We start from the raw sequence: 24,378 nt of genomic DNA, 5'->3' as shown, positions 1-24,378 counted from the left end.
TGCCTTTTCATTTTTGCCAGTTGGGTAGTGTGAAGTGGGGTCTCTGTTGTTGGATTTTCATTTCTCCTACTGTGAACTTGACTGAGCATCTTGTTTTGTGTGTGTGTGAATTGATTGTATGTGATTGTTCGTTTTGCTCACTTTTCTGTGTGGTTTTTTGCCTTTTCCCCCTAGTTTTGAAGAGTTCTTTGTGTATTAGGAATATTACCCCTTTATCTATGAGATATTGCGAATACATCCTCCCAGTTTCTCATGGTTTTTTTTTTCTTATTTTGCTTATGATGATTTTTTTGGCCATACAAAAGTTTTTAGAAAAATTTTTAAGGTTTTAATTTTTATGTAGTCAAATTTATTAATTCTTTGTTTTATCATTCAGGATTTTGAATCATAGTTAGAAAGCCGTGGAAATGATTTTTGTTATGATGTGAAATAAGGCTCATTCATTTTTTTCCCCTTTATGAATATATAATTAACCTAGCATCATTTTTTGAAAAACTGATTTTTTCTGCACTGCTTCTTTGGTAATCGATCAAGCGTTGATACATGCAGTTTCTTTCTGGATTCTGTTCTATTCCACTGGTTTATTCATGTGCCAGTGCTGTACTATCATAGTAATTATAGTAACTGCAGAGTTCTTGATTTGATGCTCTGATGTATGTTTAACTTTGCCATTACCCAAAGGTTGACTGTGAACAGAAAAGTGTGACAGTTAAGCCACTTATCACATGACTGTGTAGCGTGGTTTTCATATGTAGTTATTGTGAAAGGAAAGAATACCTTATGGAGGAAGAAAAATTAGTTCAAAGATAATTTTAGTTTTTATTAACAGAATATAAAAGATGATTTGAAAATGTAAGAGTGTGTTGAGTTTACTTTTCATTGCTGGATAAGGTACAAATTGACAGGAAGGAGATGTAACTTGATTTACAATTTTTTTGAATCACAGTTGATGACCAATTTCATTAACAGAATCTAGTTTTAAAGAATATGAACGAACAGTCCTTAATGATGAATGCAGTATCCCCCTTCCTTGGTATATAACCTAGATTTTTCGTAATGTAACAACTCTGAATTAACAAAGCTTAATTCTGTTTAAGTTATTTAAAACATTAATCATTTTCCTGCCTCTTTTTTAGTAAGACAGATCGACCTACCTAATGGTACATTTTAACTTAATTATACAATAGTATATTTTAACTTTCATAATTGAGTGACGAGAACAATCTCCTCCATTTCGAGTCACTGACATTTAGAACTGGAAGAATCTTTAGAGCTTAGTTATTTATGAACCATTTTAGTTTGTAGAAATGAATTTATCATGATTATCTGAGCATGGCTCCAGATAGAAAGCGGTGTAAGTCAGTTGGTTAACTTATGTCTTCACCTTAACAGGACAAAACTTTTTGATTCTTTTATTAAAAAGTAGGGCTTTTTTCCCCACAGATCTTTAACTCCTTTGTGTTCTTTCTCATTTCTAGGAGAAGTGAAAAACAGATTTCTTCAATATTTTTCTTAAGTAATAATTTTATACCCAATTGAATTATCCAGAATGCTTGTTTTTTTTTAAAAGCTCATATTTTTTCAGTCATATTTATAAAATATAAATAAATATTACAAATGATCTTTCTCAAGCAGTGTGATCATTTAGGCTAACTCTCTCCCTAACCATAAAATCTCTAGTTTTTTATTTATTAGGCCTTAAAAAAGTCTCCTTTCCATTTTGGCTTAAATTAAACTACTAAAAAATAGATAAAGTAAGAAAATAAATTTCAGAATAATTTCTTGTAGATATTGGCTCCATCATTGAATCACTTCAGAGCAGTGAAGATTATTTCTGACTCCTAGTGATATTTTTTCTTTTTTTTTTTGGTGAAGAAGATTGGCCCTGAGTTAACATCTGTTCCAATCTTCCTCTTTTTACTTGAGGAAGATTGTCCCTGAGCTAACATCTGTGCCAATCCTCCTCTGTTTTGTATGTGTGATGCTGCCACAGCATGGCTTGATGAGTGGTGTGTAGATCTGTGCCCAGGATCCGAACCCACGAACCGGGGGCCACTGGAGCAGAGTGCGTGAACTTAACCACTATGCCACTGGGCTGGTTCCCAGTGATATTTTTCTTTAGAAATTGCAAGATGGCATTTCCTGTGGCATTATAGAACTTTCCTGAGATAGCCCATGTGATATTGTTCAGATGATCCCTATTCATAAGCCACATCCTAGATGGAAGAGTAACGAGGAGGCTGTCTTCACTACTTCCCATCCCTCACTAAATCTGGCACATGTGGGCAAACAGTGGCTTCCATAAAATTGTAAATGACGTATATGATTTTCATATTTTATTTATTTATTTATTTATTTATTTATTTATTAAAAAAGATTTTATTTTTTCCTTTTTCTCCCCAAAGCCCCCCGGTACATAGTTTTGTGTTCTTCGTTGTGGGTTCCTCTAGTTGTGGCATGTGGGACGCTGCCTCAGCGTGGTCTGACGAGCAGTGCCATGTCCGTGCCCAGGATTCGAACCGACGAAACACTGGGCCGCCTGCAGCGGAGCGCGCGAACTTAACCACTCGGCCACGGGGCCAGCCCCATGATTTTCATATTTTAAAAAGAAGTATGTGATTGCTCATAAACCAGTAAGAGATTCTGTTTCTGTAGCACAGTGTGATGTCCTGCTTGGTAACTGTCAGAAGGTCTTTGTAGAGCTCTAGAACTCAATGTAAAAGTCAAGAGCTTTGTGTAGTCTCAAAATGTTATTTAATGTTGCTTCATCTAGACAATTTGTTATTTTCTGTTGCTTTTAGACCAAGAGCAGTGATGACCTTTTAGCTGGAATGGCTGGAGGGGTGACAGTGACTAATGGTGTTAAAGGAAAGAAGAGCACCTGCCCTTCCACAGCATCTTTAGCATCTGCCCCTGCCATGACCACCGTGGAGAGCAAATCCAAGACTAGCACAGGTATGAGTGGCACTCTGCGTAAGAGGTAAACTGCCTGTTTGTTTGCATAGGCAGAGGACAGTGGTATTGAGGGGAGTCCATCTAATTGTAGAAATTTCAAACATGTACAAGAGTATTTGGTATTTCAGCCGCATGTCCTCATTACCCATCTCAACTGATGGCCAATCTTAACTCCTTGACGCCCACCTTCCCCCTTAATTTTTTGAAGCAAATTCCAGATGTCATAAAATCATCCACAAATATTTACTTATCTTTGAAAGATAAGGACTCTTTTAAAAATATAATCACAATACTATTATCAGTCTTGAAAATAATAATCATTCCTCAAGTCATAAATTATTGAGTATTTAAATTTCCAACTGTCTCATAAATATTACGTGTATATTTACTATATGTTTGTTTAGATCAGGATTCATGTAAGGTCCATGTATAATCATTGCTGATGTGTCTTTTAAGTATTTTTAAAAACTTTTTAATTTTATTTGTTTTGGTGAGGAACATTGGCTCTGAGCTAACATCTATTGCCAAACTTCCTCTTTTTGCTGAGGAGGATTGTCCCTGAGCTCACGTCTTTGCCAGTCGTCCTCTATTTTGTATGTGGGACACCACCACAGCATGGCTTGATGAGTGGTGTGTAGGTCTGCGCCTGGGATCCACACGTGTGAACCCCCAGGCTGACTGTGGAACTCAGTCTCCAACTGTGAGATTTGGGGAGAGGAGCCTCTGAGATGTCGGGTGTAGGAAGGAGGGAGGCTCTGGAGAGAAGACAGGAGAATAAATGGGACATAATAGAATGAGAAAGGAGGAGAGAGGAAGGAGCCAGGGAGGAGAGAAAAATGGGAAGGGTGGCGTAGGAAGGGTGTATGTGTGTGCACGCACACATGCATGTGTATGTAAGGACAGTGTAATATTGCAATATAATAAATGTATATTGTGAGATATAATTAATATTGATATGTAATAATATAATGTATTATACACATTTAATATATATATAACATATATAAGGCTAAACCCCTTCTTTTTTAAATGTATGGGTTTACCCTCCCTTTTTTCTTGCAATTTAGTTTTTTTCTCTTCTGTGTGAGCAAGATTAGCCCTGAGCTAACATCTGTGCCAGTCTTCCCCTACTTTGTCCGTGAGATGCCTCCACAGCATGGCTGATGAGTGGAGTAGGTCCGTACCCAGGATCCGAACCCACGAATCCTGGGCCACCTTAGCCACTCGGCCACAGGGCTGGACCCTCTTGGAATTTAATTTTTGTGGAACTAGTTCTTTGACCTGGAGAGCTTCCCATGATATGGATTTTGATATTACATCCCCATGATGTCCTTGACCGTGTTCCTTTCTTCTCTGTTTACTGTGAATGTCATTGGGTCTAGAGCCGTGATGGGACAGGTTCAGGTTTCCTTTTTTTCGGGGTTCCTTCCTAGGTGGTAGTTATCCATCCATCAGGAGGCACGTTATTTCTGGGTGTCTCTCTTTCCATGATGTTGGCAGCCTTTGATGACCATCCTACATCTCTTCATTCCCATTCTGCCCTTCTTCTTCATTCATTGGCAGCAGTTTGTCTTTAGATTTGATGAAGTCCATAAACTAACTCATCCTATAGTCTGGGGAGTAATGCTATCGTATGTTACTTCTCACACTTATAGAAAAGAACTTTAAAACTTCTAGTAAACGTAAGATCATGTGTTTGTAATGAGGCTTATGGAAGCAAATTGGCAAAAATTATTACAGACCTTCTTTTGTCGTCTTTATTTAGGCTATCAGCCCCTCTTGTGTGTATTAGACTTTTTCCTAGCTCAGGTTTACCTACTCTCCTCTCTCCTGCTTTGGCCTTCTGTGGATTCTTCCTTCCGTCCCGGATCATGCCCCACTGTTAGTTATAATAGCAGTGTGGTATGATCTCCAGGAGGAAACACGTAAGTCCTTACTTTGTGCTTTATAGGCATTATTCCGTTTTATCCTTTCTGTACCCTATGAGGTTGAGGCTATTATTATCCTCATTTTAGAGATGAGAAAGCTACACTTAGAAAGCTTGAGTATCTTGCCCAAGGCCATGCATTCATTTCCCAGTAAATGTTTATTGGGTGCCCATTTTGTACCAGGCCACAAAGCTGGTGGTGGAGCAAGGACTGAACCTTAGGTCTTTTACTCTCAAGCCAGAGGTTGTCACCACCGTTAACACGGCAGCTTGTGTGGTTAGAAGGAAGTGAAATACTCTCATATCATGTGTATCTCTTCCTGTTTCCAGCCTTTAGCATTTGCTGGGAGAGATCCCATGTGTTTGCATATGTGGTTCTCTGCTGACCAATGCCACCTGCCTTCTCAAGTCTGAATTCAGTTATCACCTCCCTGGATCGGTTGTCCCAGTCCAACTCTGTGCAGCTGTGTTCATTTGCTGGGACTGCCATAACAAAATACCGTAACTGAGTGGCTTAAGCAACGGAAATTTAGTTTCTCACTACAGTCATGAGCCACATAATGATGTTTCCATCAGTGATGGACCGCATATGTGACAGTGGTCCCGTAAGATTAGTACCATATAGTCTAGGTGTGTAGTAGGCTGTACCATCTAGGTTTGTGTCAGTACACTCTGTGATGTTCACGCAACGACAAAATCACCCAATGATGAATTTCTCAGAATGTATCCCCATGGTTAAGCGACACATGGTGGTATTCTGGAGGCTGGAAATCTGAGATCAAAATGTTAGTAGGTTTGGTTTCTCCTGAGGCCTCTCTCCTTGCCTTGTAGATGGCTGCCTTCTCATTGTGTCCTCACGTGGTTGTCCCTCTATCTGTGTCTGTGTCCTAATCTCTTCTCTAAGGACACCAGTCATATTGGATTGGGGCCCACCATAACAACCCCATTTTAGCTTAATTATGTCTTTAAGTTAATTACTCTATCTCCAAATACTGTCACATTCTGAGGGTGCTGGGGTTTAGGGCTTCGACATATGGATTTGAGGGACACAAGTCAGCCCATGACGACATCTTTAATTCTTCATTTCATCTGCTCTACCTTACTTACTCCCGGTGACTTCCCTAAGACCAGTTCCATTGTCTGTACCTCAGATTCTGCTGTCTGCACACTTGTCACAATAATCCTAGAAAGGGAGCTTTTCTTCATATTCTGTCTCTTCTTTCTTCTTGTTTCCTTACCTCTCCTTTCCTTTTGGGGCATTTTCCATCCCTTCGTCATTACTGGCTCCTTTTATCTTTCAGACACGCACAGACCTTTTTGGTTTAGATAAGAAGGATGGTGGTACCCTTTACAGAAATGGGGAAGAGAATTAATATTGCAGGAAAACGTTATACCATCTTTTTCCTCTTTTGGCCTCCATTTGCAGTTGTTTCGCCTGATCTTGTTACTTCTGCCTTTGAAACCTGTTCCAGATTGTTACCCTGTCTGTTCCTGTGGAAATCTAGGACTTACTCCCAGTACTGTCCTTTTACTGCTCTGCCTGCCCTCATTCCTCTTTCACTCATCTTCTTCCTCATGTTTCACTTAGTATCCTCTAGATCGGTTTCCATAAAAATGCTCTTTCCTTATGTTTCTCCCCTGCTCAAGAACATTTATTGAACATTTATCGCTGTGACTCGCTGAATTCGCTCTGGCGTTCAGGGCCCCGTGGAAACTTTCCCCTGCTGCTTCCATTAACTTGTGTGGCCTTGCTTTTCCTTTCTGGGTGCCATCCTCACTTCTGCTTCCTCATCTTTGCCTGTCTTGTGGCGCCAGAATTCCTTGCCCTGCTTCACACCTGATCCCTGGAAGAATTAGTCGTTGTCTGCCGACCTCACTTAGACCTTTTGCTCCCTGTTAGCTCTGCAGCCTGATGCCTGCCACATGAAGAACCAGTAGGTTCTTTAAAAATACTTACCGATTAGGTCTAGATCTTATTTTTCAAAGTAAAAAGTATTGCAGTTATTTCTTGTGTTTATAATTCTTTAAACATATTCCTCTTCTTTTTATATTAAATGTGATCATATCAGTTCTTTTCAGGCTTAAAATTGTAGCAGTTAAGTAATAGTGTGATTCATGCAGCTTGTTTGATTAATGTGCCCTCATTATTTAGCATTACTGCGTCATTGTTTTCTAACATTTAAAGAGGCAGTATAGTTTACAGGTTAAGTTGCAGATTCTGGAGCCAGACTGCCTGCCTGCGTTTGAATCTTGGCTCATTCATTTATTACCTGTGGGATGTTGGCAAATTATTTAACATCTCTGCGTGAGTTTCTTCATCTGTAAAACAGGATGATAATAATGAGGCTTGTATAAGGAAGTGTTAATGTGTGTGTGTGTCTGTGTAGTAAGTGCTAAGTACATGTTAGCTGTTGTTATAATTATTGTTATTGGTACTATTTATGTGGCATTCTGTGGGGTGAAAACTTTTTGCATTTACTTTGGCCATGTTTTTTGTGTTTATTGTAGGTAGCTTAGATTTTTGGTTTATCTGGAGGCTGTATTTCCCTTCTTGCTCGTTTGTCATTTTCTTTTATCATCTGTTTCTACAGTTAGTTTGCTGCCTGACTGGCTTATCCTAGAGTCATCTTCATCTAGCTTGCTCTAGAATATTAAGCCCCTGGCCGCCTGTTGAAAGCTATGGTTTAGAATTCAAGTTAATGTGTGTAAGTTTTTTTTAATATAACAGCTTTATTGAGATAAAATTCACATTCCATAGAATTCACCCTTTTAAAGTGTACAATTCACTGTATATGTTCTTTTCATTGATAATTAAAAGATGAATGATCTTCTGGTTTTGAGGAAACTGAATTTTACAGTAACGAGACTGTAAGGCAAGATTAATATAGGTCATGGTCAGTGTGTAGATCCCTAGGTTTCATCTCATTAGACCTGGGGCATAAAACTGTGTGCCTTTTTATTGTGAATATTTTTGCCTTAAATTCTTTGTTTTAAACATGTAGGCACAAGTTCTTCAGCCAAGCGGAGCACTTCCACAGGTAATAAAGAATCCAGTTCTACTAGAGAAAGATTGCGTGAACGTACCCGACTAAACCAGAGCAAAAAACTACCTTCTGCAGGTCAGGGAGCTAATGACGTGGCACTGGCCAAACGTTCCCGCAGTCGCACTGCCACAGAATGTGATGTTCGCATGAGCAAGTCTAAATCGGACAATCAGATCAGTGACAAAGCTGCTCTGGAAGCCAAAGTGAAAGAGCTTCTCACACTGGCAAAAACCAAAGACGTGGAAATTTTGCATTTGAGAAATGAACTCCGAGACATGCGTGCTCAGCTGGGCATTAATGAGGATCATTCTGAGGGTGATGAGAAATCTGAGAAGGAAGCCATTATTGCTCACCAGCCGACTGACGTTGAGTCCACTTTACTGCAGTTACAGGAACAGAATACTGCCATCCGTGAAGAGCTCAACCAGCTGAAAAATGAAAACAGAATGTTAAAGGACAGGTTGAATGCATTGGGCTTTTCCCTGGAGCAGAGGCTGGACAATTCTGAAAAACTGTTTGGCTATCAGTCCCTGAGCCCAGAAATCACCCCTGGTAACCAGAGTGATGGAGGAGGGACTCTGACTTCTTCGGTGGAAGGCTCTGCCCCTGGGTCAGTGGAGGATCTCTTGAGTCAGGATGAAAACACCCTCATGGACCATCAGCACAGTAACTCTATGGACAATCTAGACAGCGAGTGCAGTGAGGTGTACCAGCCCCTCACATCGAGTGATGATGCCCTAGACGCACCCTCATCCTCAGAGTCGGAAGGCATCCCGAGCATAGAGCGCTCTCGGAAGGGGAGCAGCGGGAACGCTAGTGAAGTGTCTGTTGCTTGCTTGACTGAGCGGATCCACCAGATGGAAGAGAACCAACACAGTACGAGTGAGGAACTTCAGGCAACTCTGCAAGAGCTGGCTGATTTACAGCAGATTACCCAGGAGCTGAACAGCGAAAATGAAAGGCTCGGAGAGGAGAAGGTTATTCTCATGGAGTCTTTATGTCAGCAGAGTGATAAGCTGGAACACTTTAGCCGACAGATTGAATATTTCCGCTCCCTTCTAGATGAACATCACATTTCTTACGTCATAGATGAAGATGTGAAAAGTGGACGCTATATGGAGCTGGAACAGCGTTACATGGATCTAGCTGAGAATGCCCGTTTTGAACGGGAGCAGCTCCTAGGTGTCCAGCAGCATTTAAGCAATACTTTGAAGATGGCAGAACAGGACAACAAGGAAGCTCAAGAAATGATAGGGGCACTCAAAGAACGAAATCACCATATGGAACGAATTATTGAGTCTGAACAGAAGGGCAAAGCAGCCTTGGCAGGCACATTAGAGGAGTTCAAAGCCACAGTGGCCAGTGACCAGATAGAGATGAATCGCCTGAAGGCCCAGTTGGAGAATGAAAAGCAGAAAGTGGCGGAGCTGTATTCCATCCATAACTCTGGAGACAAATCTGATATTCAGGATCTCTTGGAGAGTGTCAGGCTGGACAAAGAAAAAGCAGAGACTTTGGCTAGTAGCCTACAGGAAGATCTGGCTCACACCCGAAATGATGCCAATCGATTGCAGGACGCCATTGCGAAGGTACTGTTTAAGTAGATAAAACGTTCTGGATTAGCGTTACACAGATGCAGTAAACAACATGCTTACTGAAAGCCAGCATCACTTGTGTGGTGTGTCGTTAGCTTTTTCTTTTTGGTCATTAGCTTGTTCTTAAGCTGATATTTTTTAAAACTTGAGAATGTTTTTCTTTTATTAGCGTAATGTGAAAAGTGTTATAATAATGTCACTTTCACTTACTTGCATTTTGTTACTGTCATCCTGCCTGTGAGAGGATAGGGCTAGAGTTAAAACTAACAACAGAGTTTGTCTCTAGTTCTGGGTACACCCAAGGAGCTTGTCATGCAATTTTACATCGTCATGTCTAATGCATTTTGGTGTAAGAAAGATGGAGAGCCTGTCTTCCAGTCTGTGGGATTAGCAGTGTCTGCTACTTATCCTGTTGTGGTTGGAGTTTTCAAATAGAGTTCTGTTCTGAGTTAAAATGTTTTGGAGTGTGGAGGCTCCTGTTTCTTAGAGGCCTATGATTTGTTGCTGACGGAGACCTTACAGGTCATTGTTCCAGCTCCCTTGTTTTACATGCAGCATAATAGTGAGGGCTCAGTCAGAACTGCAGCCCAGGGTTGCTGGCACTCTGGCCAGGGCTCTGTGCCTCACGTGATTGCTGATGTCATGTTTATTTGCATGAGCAGTCTGATTATTCTGTCTTACATTTTATTTCCCATTTTAGTGCAGTGATTTTTAAAGTAAGAAACATTAGTATATCTTTGGCCTAAAATTGGAGTAATTTAGATCTTAATTTTTTTAGTGATGACTTTTAGAGATAGAATTTAGGAGTTGTGTTATTTGTTGGGGCATATATATTAGGGAGTGCTATGAACTAATACTTTTGCAGTGACAATATTTGAGAGGTTTTTTTGTTTCCATTTTTAATTTTAAAAATTAAAACTGTCACAAATCACTTTGTTTTTGTGGGAGAGCATGTTAATCATTAATCTCATGCTTGCCTTCAGTCCAAACTTTGGAGAGGGGAAAATTTCCAAAATTTCCTCATAAATAATCTAGTTAAGTTCAATAACATGTCAATATACTTTCAGTCAGTGATGTGGCAACAAATTAAGCGTTAGCAAAATACGTAAAGTCCTCTGTTATTGTAGAGTGCTTTTTCATACTTTTAAATGGTTATTACACAGATCGTTTTAGTTCACGCATGGCAGCTCACACTTAGCTTCCATTTGAAACGGTGTATACCTCTGTTCTAGAATTTCTTAGAACAATTCTTACTTTTTTAATCTGCACGATTTTATATAGGTAGAAGATGAATACCGAGCCTTCCAAGAAGAAGCCAAGAAACAAATAGAAGATTTGAATATGACATTAGAAAAATTAAGGTCAGAGCTGGAAGAAAAAGAGACCGAAAGGAGTGACATGAAAGAAACCATCTTTGAACTTGAAGACGAAGTAGAACAGCATCGAGCCGTGAAACTTCATGACAACCTCATTATCTCTGATTTAGAGAGTAAGCGCTGGGGAACTTTTCATTCCTTTTTATCCTATCCATTTGAACATGTGGGAGTAGTTGTCCTTCAGTGACAAAATAAAAATTAGTAATTTTGGCTGATGCAGTAGTTCAAAGGCAGTGCACAGTGGCCAGCAGAAATGTGCACGTGGCACTGTGCTTCACATGCTGGAGGGTAGTCTTCGGGCTGCAGTGTTGTGGTCCTGAAGGTGAACTGTTAAGTGGAAGCATTACTTTAAAACTGTGGTTAATTATGGAAAATCATTAAGTGAAAAGCTAATACGGTTATTATTTTCGAGATCCTAGGAAAAGCCATTTATTATCTACCTGTAGTGATTGCAAGTATACTGAAACAAAAAAAATCTTGACCCTTCATAATCTTATGCCTAAGGCACAGGTTTTTATTTGTTTATTTGTCTGATTTTCCTCCCTACCATGGAGACTTTATGATCTGGTAGAATTGAAACTCAGATTTTAAGTTGCTTTGTTTGCTTTATAAAATAAAATATTTTTTAAAACTATTTTGTAATTATTTCAGACATTAAGAAGTTGCAAAAATAGTACAAAGCATTTCTATGTAAAATATTTGATGAGGAACAGGAATTTGCATGATCTTAAAATGTCTTCCCACAGACTGTTTATTATGTTGCAAGTGAGGAAAAAGAAACAACCAGAAATTATACAGTGGAAACACTGGGCAACATTTTGACCGGGTGATCATGTAAGTGACAGAGGTCACATTGGACACAGTGTCAGCTAGACTGTATTCTGGCGGTGGCATAACTTCAATTAATCATAAACGTTAAATAGACAAAAAATGAGAAATGTTTTACTAAAAACACAGGAGTGAGTGGTGCTCTATTCCTCAACAATGCCAGTCATAAAGGATAAAGGCTATGGAGAAGTTCCTGATTAAAAGAGCCTAAGGAGACATGACAATTAAATGTGACAGCCGTGCGTAGACTAGGTCCAGCACTGTAGGCGGACGTGCTCTAGAGGATGGTAGACAAAGTTGGAGTGTGGATGGTAGGTTCGATAAACATATCAGTATACGTTTATGAAGTTGATAACTGTACTGTGTTTGTATAAGAGAATGTCCCTATTCTTAGGAGCCACACACTGAATATTTAGGGGTGAAGGACCATGATGTATATCCTTAAAGGGTTCAGGAAAAAATTAAGGAGAGAGAGGGGCAGGAAAACAGACAGGGATAGGGATAGAAGATAGCAAATGATCAAACAGATGGGAAAGCTGTTAACAGTAGGCAGATCTGAGAAAAAGTTATTGAGTGTTCCTTATACTATTTTTTGCACCTTTTTGTAAGTTTGAAATTATTTCCAAATAATACATTAAAAAAATTCTTATGTATTCTTCATCCAGATTCCTTAAATGTTAACAAATTTTAAGTTGTAGTATACTTTAATGATATCCAGATGACGACAGGAGAATGGGAGTAACCCTTTTGGATGCATTGGTGAAAGCTTTTTAAACTTTTGATTCATGATACTGTTCCTTTGAGATCTAACAGTTTATTACTCCTTGACAGATGATTAGTAGGCATTGAGCTGGATCCCCTGTGCTATGGGTGCAGAGGTGGGGAGATGGGAAGGTTTGAACTGCTTCCAGAAAATAGTGGGTCATTTGCAGGAGCCCTGAATGTGTCATAAGGCCGTTCTGACTGGCTAGTTGACCCAGCACCTGTAGATTGACCCCAGGGTTATTCGGAACATTCGGAGGCATCTGAATTCTGAAGTAGGTGACTGTGGGACTGTATCTCTTGGAGACGGTGATGGTCATAGAGATGAATTTTCTCATCTAAAGTTTTAAAAACTTTTAGTTTAACATTTATATCTAGTTTGTATTTCATTGTCTCTGAACCAAGAGGATTTATCTAATTTTACTTCCTGAATGTAAGAGGTTCTGAAGTTTTTCAGATTAACGTGGAAGTTCAGTACATTTTCCATTTAATACTGATGATAATAGCCTTTTCTGTTGCAAGACTTTTGATTTTAATGTGGAAAGAGTGACACCTTGTGGTAATTGGGGTAATAGCTAGAAAATTGTTAGATGATAAGGATTCCTGGGGTGCAATTTTACAAATCATTGCCAAAATAAAAATTACGTTAACGTTATGTCGATTTTGTTTATAAAATGGCTGAAAATCCTGAATAAAAATTTTTTTCGCGATGTAGCTTCTCTCCCCATATTTTGAAATGAAAAGTTCAAATATACAGAAACACTGCAAGACTATTATAGATAGCACCCGTTACCTAGATTTGACAGTTGTTAACGTTTTGCAGTATGTACCTTCTGTGTGTATGTGTTTAACTGAACCAGTTGACGGTAAGTTGTAGACCTCATGACGACAACTAAATATTTCAGCATGCAACTGCTAAACATTCTTCTTATAACCACCATATTGTTATCACATCTAGTAAAATTAGTCATCATTCCGTAGTGTCATCTAATTATTGCCCATAATCAGATTTTCCCAGCTGTCCCCAAAATGTCTATTATAGTTTTTTTATGGGAACCAGGATCCAAACAAATTTCATGCATTGCATTCAGTTGTTAGATCTCCATAGTCTGATAGGAGTTTTTTGTTTTTTTTTTCCCTAGAGGATTCTGGCATTGGGCTGGATGCTAAGTCAGCACTTTATGTAGGGGACTTGATGACAGGGGATACTGTCCATTGGGAAATTGATATTTTCTTCTGTGGAATGGTTTAGCAATCATCACCATAGGCAATTTTAGAACATTTTCATCAGCCCCAAAAGAAAACCTGTACCCATTATGAGTCATTCCTCATTTACCCCAAAGTAATCCTGACTTTGGGATCAGTGGACAGGATTTTAAAACAGCTATTGTAACTGTACTTAGGACGTAGAGGAAACTATGCTCATAATGAGTGAAATACCAAATCTCAGCAGAGAAATAAAAAATAACTTAGGGGCATTCTAGAACTGAAAAATGTGACAGCTAATATAAAAAGTTCACCAGATTATTAAACAGCAAATCAGAGATATGGAAGAGCCAGCGAACTCGAAGATCAATCAGTAGACATTATCAGAGAGACAAAAGATTGGAAAAAATGACTAGCGCCTCAGTGATGTGTGGGACAGTATCACAAGGTGCACCGTGCGGTTGGAGTCCCAGACGGCCTCCCAGAGAGCCTCAGTGCCATGTTGCTTAGCCCTGGCTGGGCTGTAGCATCTGAGCTAGAAAGATCTCATGGAAAGACTCAGTAAATACTGTTAAGACGTCCGGTTGAAGACGGTGGCCTGAGGCCACACGTGTACTTCCTCTCTCTCCCGTGGTCCTAGTGACACGGCAGGAGAAATAGAAAAATTACAGTGAACCTAAAGCAAGATAGAAAACAGGGAAAGGGTCCTGTCGGTAGATCAACAACTTTGAGTAATTTCTGGAATGTATAAAGCAGATGGAATTAGGGATATGGAGAATGAAATAGGATAGAAAAACGTACAGTCCAGGAGAACACCCAAAGCTCTGAGTAATGATGTTCCCAGTAAAACTTTGGGGATGGAGGGACTAAAACCTTCAGCTCAGGGATCGTAAGGACTGGGCCCAGCAGCAGGTTCAGGCCGTGGTGTAAAGGATTCTCAGAAGCCTTCTTCCACTCTCACCTCTAGAGTGCTGGCTCTGGTGTTTGCCCCCAGGCTGCCCCTGGGCTTGAGCCCTTTTCTAAATAAGGTGGGGAAAGGTGCAGCGGGGGGCGTGGGCAGGGGGGGGGGGGGCCTCCATCTTGAAGAGAAAACCACACAAAGGGAAAGGCAGTTTGGCCCAGCAGTGAAACAGACACACGCACACGCATGCATACACGCACACACCTGTTGCCTCGGTTGAAGCTGCCCATTCCCCTGTTGCATGTTTAGAGGGAAGCCTCCTATAGGCATGTGTCATCAGGAGAGCCTTTAGCCAGTTGTGATATTGAGGGGAGAGGCCTGAGGGTAGAACACCGACTCCCACAGTTGTTGAGAAATATGCAGAAGTCACTAGGATTAATCATTCTTGTCGTTTATAAGTAAGAAAGCCCAACCGGGACGTATTAGACATCTTAATATCTTAAAGGAGCTTAAAAGAGAAACAGCAGAAAGAAGCATCCTAACTGAGCCCAAAGAAGTAAAGTTAATAATCTCACCACCATTCCCCAAACCAAAGCTGCTTGCTGTTGAGAATGGGGGGACCAGCGAGATCTCAGGTCTGGCTCAGGAGATGTATCCGTCAGTCACGATTTTATCAACCGCTTGTATTTGCATGGTAATGCTCTGTGCATGCTTGCAGTTAAGTGCAGCACCTTTCCTGCCCTCTAGTTCCTGAGATGGGGGCTAGGGCCTAACATCTAACACAGGTCTTGCCCTTTTACGTGGAACACTAGCACCAGTGCTGAGCAAGGGTGGCTTGAGACTAGAGAAGTAGCAGAAGGAAATAGAGGAGGGTTGTGTAATTCTGTGGTGGGAAAAGCCTTAAAGGCAGACACAGGGAAGTCATAAAGGAAAAACATCTCTTATTAGACTATATGTAATTGAAATTTTCAATTCAGCAGAAGTACCATAAATAAATGACATTGGGAGAAATATTTGTAACACATATGGAATATATAAAGAGATTCTGTGCATCAGTAAGACTAGGCTAATCCATTAGCTCAATCAAGTGTTTGAATAGATGTCAGATGTCAGAAAAAGATGCAAAGATGCTTGACTTCACTTAAGAAGCAAAGAAACTCAGTAAAACAAGATGCCAGTTTTCACTTAGCAGATGTGAAAAATTAGAAAGATTGCTAATGTGTAAGGAGAAGAGGGTCCTCTCATACACTATTGGAAGGAATATGGATTGCTGCAGCCTTTTTGGAGTATTGATCAAATTTCCAAAGTGCAACGGTGATTTAGCGATCCACTTCCAGAAATCTGCTCTTCAGAAATATTCTTGCAAGTTTGCAAATGTATGCATAGATATGGATGCTTATTGCAGAATGGCTGATTACCACACAAACTTAGAAACTTCCTATATTTTCAACAGTTGAGATTTAGTTAATAACCCACGTACACAGTGTGTCCCTACTACGGCTGCCATGTCACCAGCGAGGATAAATGAGGCAGGTCTGTGCACAGGCACAGAAATAAGCCATAGGTGAAATAGAGCAAGTCTTAGGACAATAGAGTATGAGTTGTGTGTATTACTTCTGTAGTTAAAAACCGTAAAAGATTTATATAACATTACACTGAAGTAGTAACCAGGCATAATGGTGTTCCTGAAGAAATACTGATTTCACTGTGTTAGACACAATACATTCTGTAACTGCGTGATTTCTCAAAAAAAAAAAAAAATCTACCTTCTTGAGTTAGAGCCTTCTAATCGATTAACTTGGGTCCTGTCGATAGTTTCAAGTTGTCCTTCATCATTTCTTCCACTTCTAGAAAGGTATCTTCAAGTCATATCTGAAGAATTGTATAAAGACACTCTTGTTGATAAAAATTTGAACCATTCTAGCTGTTCCTTAATAGGTTAATAGGAGGTTGCTAAAATGAGTCATTTTTCAAGGCTTTTGAAGCAGTATAAATAGCATAATCCTGTTTTTCTTAAAAAAATATACTCACGTGAAATCTGGAAGGATATGTGCCAAATAACAAATAATGGGTAATCTTATTTTTGTTACCCTTTTCTGTTTTCCAGACTTTTTTTTTTCCTGCTTTTTCTCCCCAAAGCCCCCGGTACGTAGTTGTGTATTTTTAGTTGTGGCATGTGGGACCCCACCTCAGCATGGTCTAGCAAGTGGTGCCATGTCCGTGCCCAGGATCCGAACTGGCAAAATCCTGCGCTGCCGAAGCGGAGCGCACGAACTCAACCACTTGGCCACAGGGCCTGTCTCTGTTTTCCAGACTTTTTATCGTGAGCATATTATTACTTTTAGAATCAAGGGAAAAAAGTTATATCTACTTTTTGAGGGAAAAAGTAAAAATGAGTAAAATGAAAAAAGAAAAATATAAGTAGTAAATGGTTCATTCGAAACTCATCTGTGTCCCCTTCGTGCATCAGGAATTCTGGTTTGGGGATAAAGCTGTGGCCTGGTGGCTGAATGTACTGCCTGCTTCTCTCCCTGTCCCTGAGGGATGGTATTTTAACTTGTTGGTTGCTTTTGTGCTTTCCTTCTTTTAAAAATTGCACCTGATGTCACTTGGAGGCGCTTGACCAGAAGCAAGAGTCTGATTGAGCACTAGGGTATCAGTAACCTGAAGGTTTTCTCGGATTTGGAGAACAAGAAAGGTTGCTTGTGAACTTTCATTATTTTACACCCCCAAGGGTATAGGTTGATCCTGTGCCCATGGTAGATGCCTCGTAACATCCACATGAGTGATAGGTGTATAACTGGGGCCAGAGTGGAGGATAGCTGGTCTTGATTTGTCAGGGATGGTAGGTCTCAGTGGTGAAGAGATTACGAACCCCATTACTAAATGGGCAGGGCAGTGCCGGGAATTGTTCAGAGCAAAGTTGGTCTAATAACAATAAGAATAGCAATTTACCTGATTTCTAGAATAAAAATAACATTGTAAAATTGTTATAATTTGTAATTTAAAAATGAGATGATAATAGTTCTTCGATAGAATTTAATGTTGCTTTTGAGTTGAAGACAGTAGATGGCAGTGTCCGTCCCTCTAGAAAGACTTTGAAGAAGAAGGAAACCACCTTGAGAGGCTCCAGTTGAAGGCTGACCCTGCCCTTCTGTGTGGCGTTAAGTGGACTAGATGGCAATCTTCAAAACAACCTAAGCACAGGTTTCCTCCTTCGTATCCAAGGAGGAAGGCCTCTTCTCATTTTTACTGCTTTATGGTACGAAGTGCAAAAACAGGACTTGTAAAGTTTCATTCAAATTCCCAGAGACACTTTCAGTGCACTTTGTTCGGCCTAGATATGTCCACTGGCTGCCAGCTTTCCGTCTGTTTAAAAGGAGTAGTAAGAAGATGTGACAATAATAAATTTGTAGCCCTGGGTGTAGAAGAATGTCCTCTTAAGAAGAGTGATTATGTGAATTCTGTAGCCATGATGTAGAGGTTGGTAAAGAGGAAAGGATAAGAACAAAAGAAATGGATGAAATTTGGGGTTTTATGATTAGTCTAAGATGGCCGTGTGGCTTAAAATTTCCCTGAGAATCCATCATGCTGGTTCCAGAGTCTTCCTTGCCTCTGGAGATTGCCATCAGGGTGTGGGACTCACTCACTCAGCTTGGTGTCCACTTTGCCGTTAAGCAAATTGGATGGCCCATTTGACCCTTAGTCTCCAGATTAAATGAGGTCTGAAGCAGCTTGTATAGAGATAGACTTTTAAAGTTTAATCCTTTGTATATGAAACCGCCTCTTTTCTGTCTCTAAGAGGATAAGGACTGTATATTTTTTTCCCCCTGTTTCCTTACGTCTTAAGCACCTAGAAAAAAGCCTGGTACAAAGTGGGTACTTGAGATGTTTGTTGAATTAATGAGTAAATTTTGAACCCTTTTTATTTCGTAGAGTTTAACTTTGTTCAGTAGTTTTGGGGTGATAAATGGGAGGAACTTAACTACTGGCTGCCAAAATTGTCCAGTTTTTCCCCCCATTTTATCTCATTTATTTTTTATCCAGCTTTAGGAAATATATCATTATTTATTTATAATAATTATTACACATATAGTTGTTATAAATATTCTAGGCTTTATGTTTTTACTAAAGAGAATTCATGCTGTTTAAAAATATGAGAACACAAATGTATCGACATTGAATTAAAGGTATTGCATCACAGAGGCTTCAGCAGAGCAGGTTCCTCATGGAACTGGGACGAGGAAGACAGTAACCAGTCTAAGGAAAAACATCAGCATGCTCATCCTCTAGGGTCTTGATTAAAAGCTAATAATTTGTTTGCTTTAGGAAGATCTTTTTGATTACATGTCATTGCATGCAGGTGTTCGCTGTGCCTGGGTTCCTGCTGCTAAGTCTAAGGAGTAGGAGGGACTTTTACTCAGAAACACCGATGCCTGTAGTTAGGATGTCCCTGACAATAAATGGTTAAGTTCCGTCAATGTAATACTTTAAAAAACAATCCTAGGTAATGATTTTAGTAGCATTGCTTTCTCTTGCTGCTTCCATTAGCTTCTGCATTTATACGTTGATTCCATTTTACAGGCCTACCAGGTGCTGCGGCTGTGAGTCACCACGTGGCTCCTGCCATTGAAGTGTTTTCAGTCTAGTGGTAGAGACCCATGTGTAAAGAAATGGAGTAATATTGAGAGCAACAGTTACAAGGCTGTGTAAGTCAGAGTTGGAACACAAAAAGGATAGGGTTCTCCTGGAGCGGGGAGGCAGTAGGTAAAGTCAAAGTATTTGTCATCAGACTTGGGTGCCTTTTCTGGTGCTTGACCGAAGAGGAAGTGGTGGGTCCCTGAGCTGTCGAAGTAACCAGCTGTGATGGATGTACTGAGTGGCAGTCAGGCAGCCTGGCGCCCTCCTAAGGCATCTCCCCTGAAGCAAGAATTTTCTAGCAGAACCTCCAAATAGAATGTGACTTCTCTTTATGTTTCTGGTTCTAAGGGGACTGGCCTTGGCTGTGCCTTCATCTTTGCATCTCAACTCTATCTAGAATGGTACTTTGCCTGTTGGTGGTGCTCATTAAATATTTACAGTGAGTGAAATTGTTTGAAGAAAATTCTTATTATGCAAGAAATAATTTGAGTATTGAGTTACTTGATAAATATTTCCTTTATTTTGTAAAAAGACTTTCCAAAGAATTAAATGGCAGCTCCCCAGGGTATTATATAATTGTTTGTAAAAATTTTACTAATTCACCATTTTTCTGGAATTTATTCCAGTGTGTAAAGTAAGTTATGTTTCATAAATACTTCAGATTAATAACCCTTTTGATTAAAGTTCACGTTTTAATAGCAGTCAGTGTTGTTTTGATTGGTTGTGAGCTAACAGTGTGTGTGTTTCTAATAATTGATTTTACTTAACTTTTTATTTCAGAATTAAGACACTGAGGAAGGAAGTAATCCAGAAATTGTAATTTAAACTTGATATTTTCCTTAGAAAGTAATATTGGCGAACCCTGTGGATTGAGCATTTCTTTTTTCTTTTAAAGTTTTGTATTAAAAATAAAAAATCTTTGGGCAAGATGACTTTTTTAAATGTCATATTTAAATACCTCCTCCCTTTATATTATTACTTTTGAACACAGCTGTAAGAATAAATATTTAAACTTTTGTGGTCTTTTTAGATACGGTTAAAAAACTCCAGGACCAAAAACATGACATGGAAAGAGAAATCAAGACACTCCACAGGAGACTTCGGGTAGGATAAATCTTCACATATTGTCTCATTAAAAAGCACGGTTGTTTGAAAGTTGAGTACTTTTTTGAGCGTGTTGTCATTCATCTTAAGCTTCAGATGCAGTTGTGCTGTTGATATCCCACTGGGCTATGGGCAGAAAGCAAATGCCAGCCTTTCAGTTTAGGACTGGTGCTAGATTCTGGATAGAAGAATGTATTTTATGCGTGGTAGTTTTAGAAAGATGGACTTAGGAAGCAAGTGTTATATTTTGGAAAGAAAGTTTGCTCTTAAAGTGTCCCAACTAAGCTGTTTTCTTACAAGTTTTCTGTCTTCTGTGGATTTGATCAGCTTGCCAGTAGCAGTGCTGCTCAGATGCAGAGGGTGAGGGGAAGCTAATCTCATAGTTTGGGTCATGCCTCAGCGGCTCTGGCTGCCTTCATGGTGTCAGATCATTGCTTTGGGCTGGCCGGCGCTGGGCCTGGGAGTGGGCATCTGTGGCCCTGGTGTTGCTGACGCCCTGGGGAGGCTTCCACACCCAGCCACACCCGCATCCCCGTGGCTGTGGGAAGCAGTGGACCATACAGTTCCTTTGCTCCTCTCTTTGTATGGTTTTTGTCTGCCTAGATTAAGTTTAATGTTTTTCTTCTGGCTTCCTCTTCCTTTTCCTTTACTTTTGATTTTTTTTGTTCCTTTTAGTTTTTGATGTCAGGATATTTATAGTTTTTCACTGTAAAATCTTTCAGTATGGTTCACACACCATTTATCTACTGTCTTGAGCTTTTCAAAGGTAAAGCACTGTAAGTTTTGGACGATGTGTTTATTTTCGTAAGACTTACTTTGAAACTTGCCTGAGGAAGGGAGGCTTGGCGTTATCATCATGAATATTTATTGAGCACTCTTTGAGTGCTTGATGCCTTGGTACACAGGTCAGCTAGAAAATCTCTTCCTCATTAAGAACAAGTTCACTAATAATAATTGCATTACCTCTTGGAAATAGGTAATAGCCATTCTCTGGGATTTAAGAGAAATTAGTCATCATTTGGGGCAGTGCAGTGCAGCAATCTAACCATAAACACATTTTGTTGTTTTTAAATGTCTTTATTGCTCTCTTTTGGAAATAAAAATTTAGTCTTTTAATATAGGAGGAATCTGCGGAATGGCGGCAGTTTCAAGCTGATCTCCAGACCGCAGTGGTCATTGCAAATGACATTAAATCTGAAGCCCAAGAGGAGATTGGTGATCTGAAGCGCCGGTTGCATGAGGCTCAAGAAAAAAATGAGAAACTCACAAAGGAATTGGAGGAAATAAAGTCACGCAAGTATGTTTTGAGAAACCAGTTGTGTACTTATGTTCCAGTAGAGAACGCTTAAATCCCCATTTTGTGATGTGGTATGATGGGAAGAATGTGGGGTTTGACACTGGTGTGATCTAGTGTTTGGATCTCATGGAAGTTACTCAATTTTTCTGGCCTCATCGTATGACACCTGTAAAATAGCACAGTCTGTACGGATCTTTCGGAGTTGCTGTCAGTGTCCATAACTACCAAATCTTGAGGGGTCACAGTGGTCCCTGGCACAAGGGTACATTCTGGTTCTCTCCTTTCCTCTGTCCCCACATTCCAACCCTGTCACTTGTCTTTAGATTATAACCTGGTGATTCAGGATGTGGGCTCTGGAGGCAGACAGACTTGGCTGCCGTCCAGCTCTGCCTCTTCCTAGCTGTGTGGTCTTGCCATGGCCCTTGGTCTCTTCATCTTTAAAGTGGCGATGGTGCTGCTTGCTTTACAGTGTTGTTGTGAAGCGTACATGAGATATGCCTGCACAGTGCTCAGGGCCGTGACGAGTATACTTTAGCTGGTAGTATTAGAGACCCAAGTAAAAAATGCAAAGTGAATTTCTCTCCATTGCTCACTTGAGGAGTTTTCACTTGTTTTATACTTATAACCACATGAATCTCCACAGTAGTATTTTTTTCCCCATCTAACATAGAGATCATTGGAAGCCCATTGAAAGTATTTCATGAGATGACGTTTATGGTATGCTCTATCTGTGAGAGAGGGAGAGTAGTTTTGTGTTGAGGTTTATTATTATGAATTTTTTATTATTCATTACTTTGAGTAATTCTTTAGTAGACAGAGGAAAAAATTTAGAAAAATCTTTAACCAGGATATCTTTGAAAAGCTATTGTACTTTGTTGTTGCTTAGGTCTAGTGTATGGCCCAGTGGAAAGTATTGCCAAACCATTTTTCTTTGGCTCCCTTAAGCAGAACATGAGGTGGAAGATTATTGTTTCTCCACTGCTATAGAACTTATATTACATTACCTTTTTTTCTGTATACCATAAAATGAATAGTGTATCAGAAATGCTCCATGCTGAAGTGAACCTGAGTGACTGAAATTCTCCTCTTAAAGAATCATTCCATTGGATCCTGAAAGCTCGTTATTCTTTGAGACATACATTTAAAGGAAGTGCCTCCTGAAAGAAGTAGCATTTTGTAGAGCAGCTGTTCCCAAACTGAGGTCTGCAGACCCCCAGGGAGCCCCCCAGCACCCTTCAGGGGGTCTGCGAGGTCAGACTGTTTTCATAATGCTACTGACATGTTGTTTGCCCTTTTCGTGGTGTTGACGTCTGCACTGATAGGGAAAAGCAAATGTAAACTGTTGACGAATTGAGGCCTTGACACCACATTATACTTGTAGTTGTTGTACTCTTCACCATCACACACACACGTTTTGAACAATGTGGTTTTTACTTAAAGATGTCCTTGGTGAAGCAGTAAATTATTTTACTAAATCTCGGTCCTCGAGTATATTCTTTCTAACATTCTATGTGACGAAATGGGAAGTACTCGTATCCAAGTATGAGGTTGTCTGGAGGAAAGCACTGTGTGATTGTTTTAGTTTGAGCTGTTTTCTTTTTTCATGAAACCCCATTTTTACTTGAGAATGACTGACAGACAAACTATGGATATTCAGACTTTTTTCCCCTGCTTTTTTTTTTCTCCCCCAAATCCCCCAATACATAGTTGTATATTTTAGTTGTGGATCCTTCTGGTTGTGGCGTGTGGGAGGCCGCCTCGGCATGGCCTAATGAGCCGTGCCGTGTCCGCGCCCAGGATCTGACCCTCGGCCGCCAAAGCGGAGCGTGCGAACTTAACCACTCGGCCACGGGCGAGCCCTGGATGTTCAGACTTTAGTATGTGATGGATATTTCTTGAAAATGATTAAGAGAGTCTGTCACTTCAAGGAAAACAACCGACAGTATTTGGTGCCAAGGATAGAATATGGGCTTTCAGGTCAATGGTAGGATTTTGGAAAACTTGAATCTGTTGTTATGAGCTTGGCAGTTTCCCATACTTAAAAGAGTTTTCTAATGAGATCATTGGTGATATTAATAAATGTGACTTTTAAGAAATAAATTGTGGGGCTAGCCCGATGGCGCAGTGGTTAAGTATGCACGTTCCACTTTGGCAGCCCAGGGTTCACCCGTTCGGATCTCAGGTGCGGACATGGCACCACTTGGCAAGCCCTGCTGTGGTAGGCGTCCCACATATAAAGTAGAGGAAGATGGTCACGGATGTGAGCTCAGGGCCAGACTCCCTCAGCAAAAAGAGGAGGATTGGCAGCAGATGTTAGCTCAGGGCTAATCTTCCACAAAAAAAAAGAAAGAAAGAAAGAAAGAAATTGTATGACGACAGAAAGTATTCGGAAAATCCGTGTAACTCAGTGAACCACTATTTTCTGTCTGACCAATGCATGATGTTACACAATCGTGTATGGGTAAAAGATCTGTTCAAAGTATAAAACAGACCAGAGGGTTTTAATGGACAGGATAGGAAAAGTTCATTCATATGGTTTCAGATTCCACATTGCAACTAACTTTTAAGTAACTACCACTTAATGCGTTTTGGTGTAGTATCAAGGAACAGAAGCCACAGTTATCTAACAAGCCACAATTATCTATTTGAATATCGTTAAAATATTCTTCCTTTTTTCAACTACCTAGCTGTATTAGGTCTGCTTTTTTTCATATTGCAATAGATTGAATACAGAAGAAATGA

General features: G+C 40.0%; 1 protein-coding gene across 7 annotated transcripts in view; it reads left to right on the top strand.

Annotated features, from left to right (window-relative positions):
* Positions 1–24,378, top strand: part of SPECC1L (sperm antigen with calponin homology and coiled-coil domains 1 like) — a 135,774-nt gene that overhangs the window by 37,032 nt on the left and 74,364 nt on the right. For 6 of the 7 annotated variants that reach the window (XM_046639739.1, XM_046639733.1, XM_046639736.1 and 3 more), the window contains 5 exons: positions 2,802–2,955; positions 7,885–9,515; positions 10,803–11,010; positions 20,266–20,339; positions 21,461–21,636. In XM_046639739.1, the coding sequence (XP_046495695.1) occupies positions 2,802–2,955; positions 7,885–9,515; positions 10,803–11,010; positions 20,266–20,339; positions 21,461–21,636 (2,243 nt within the window). The remainder of the gene's footprint in view (positions 1–2,801; positions 2,956–7,884; positions 9,516–10,802; positions 11,011–20,265; positions 20,340–21,460; positions 21,637–24,378) is intronic. The other variant, XM_046639737.1, reaches the window with a different exon arrangement.

This window comes from Equus quagga, chromosome 15 (assembly GCF_021613505.1).
Source record: "Equus quagga isolate Etosha38 chromosome 15, UCLA_HA_Equagga_1.0, whole genome shotgun sequence".
Classification (NCBI taxonomy): Eukaryota; Metazoa; Chordata; class Mammalia; order Perissodactyla; family Equidae; genus Equus; species Equus quagga.
This window is presented reverse-complemented; position numbering and strand designations above follow the sequence as displayed.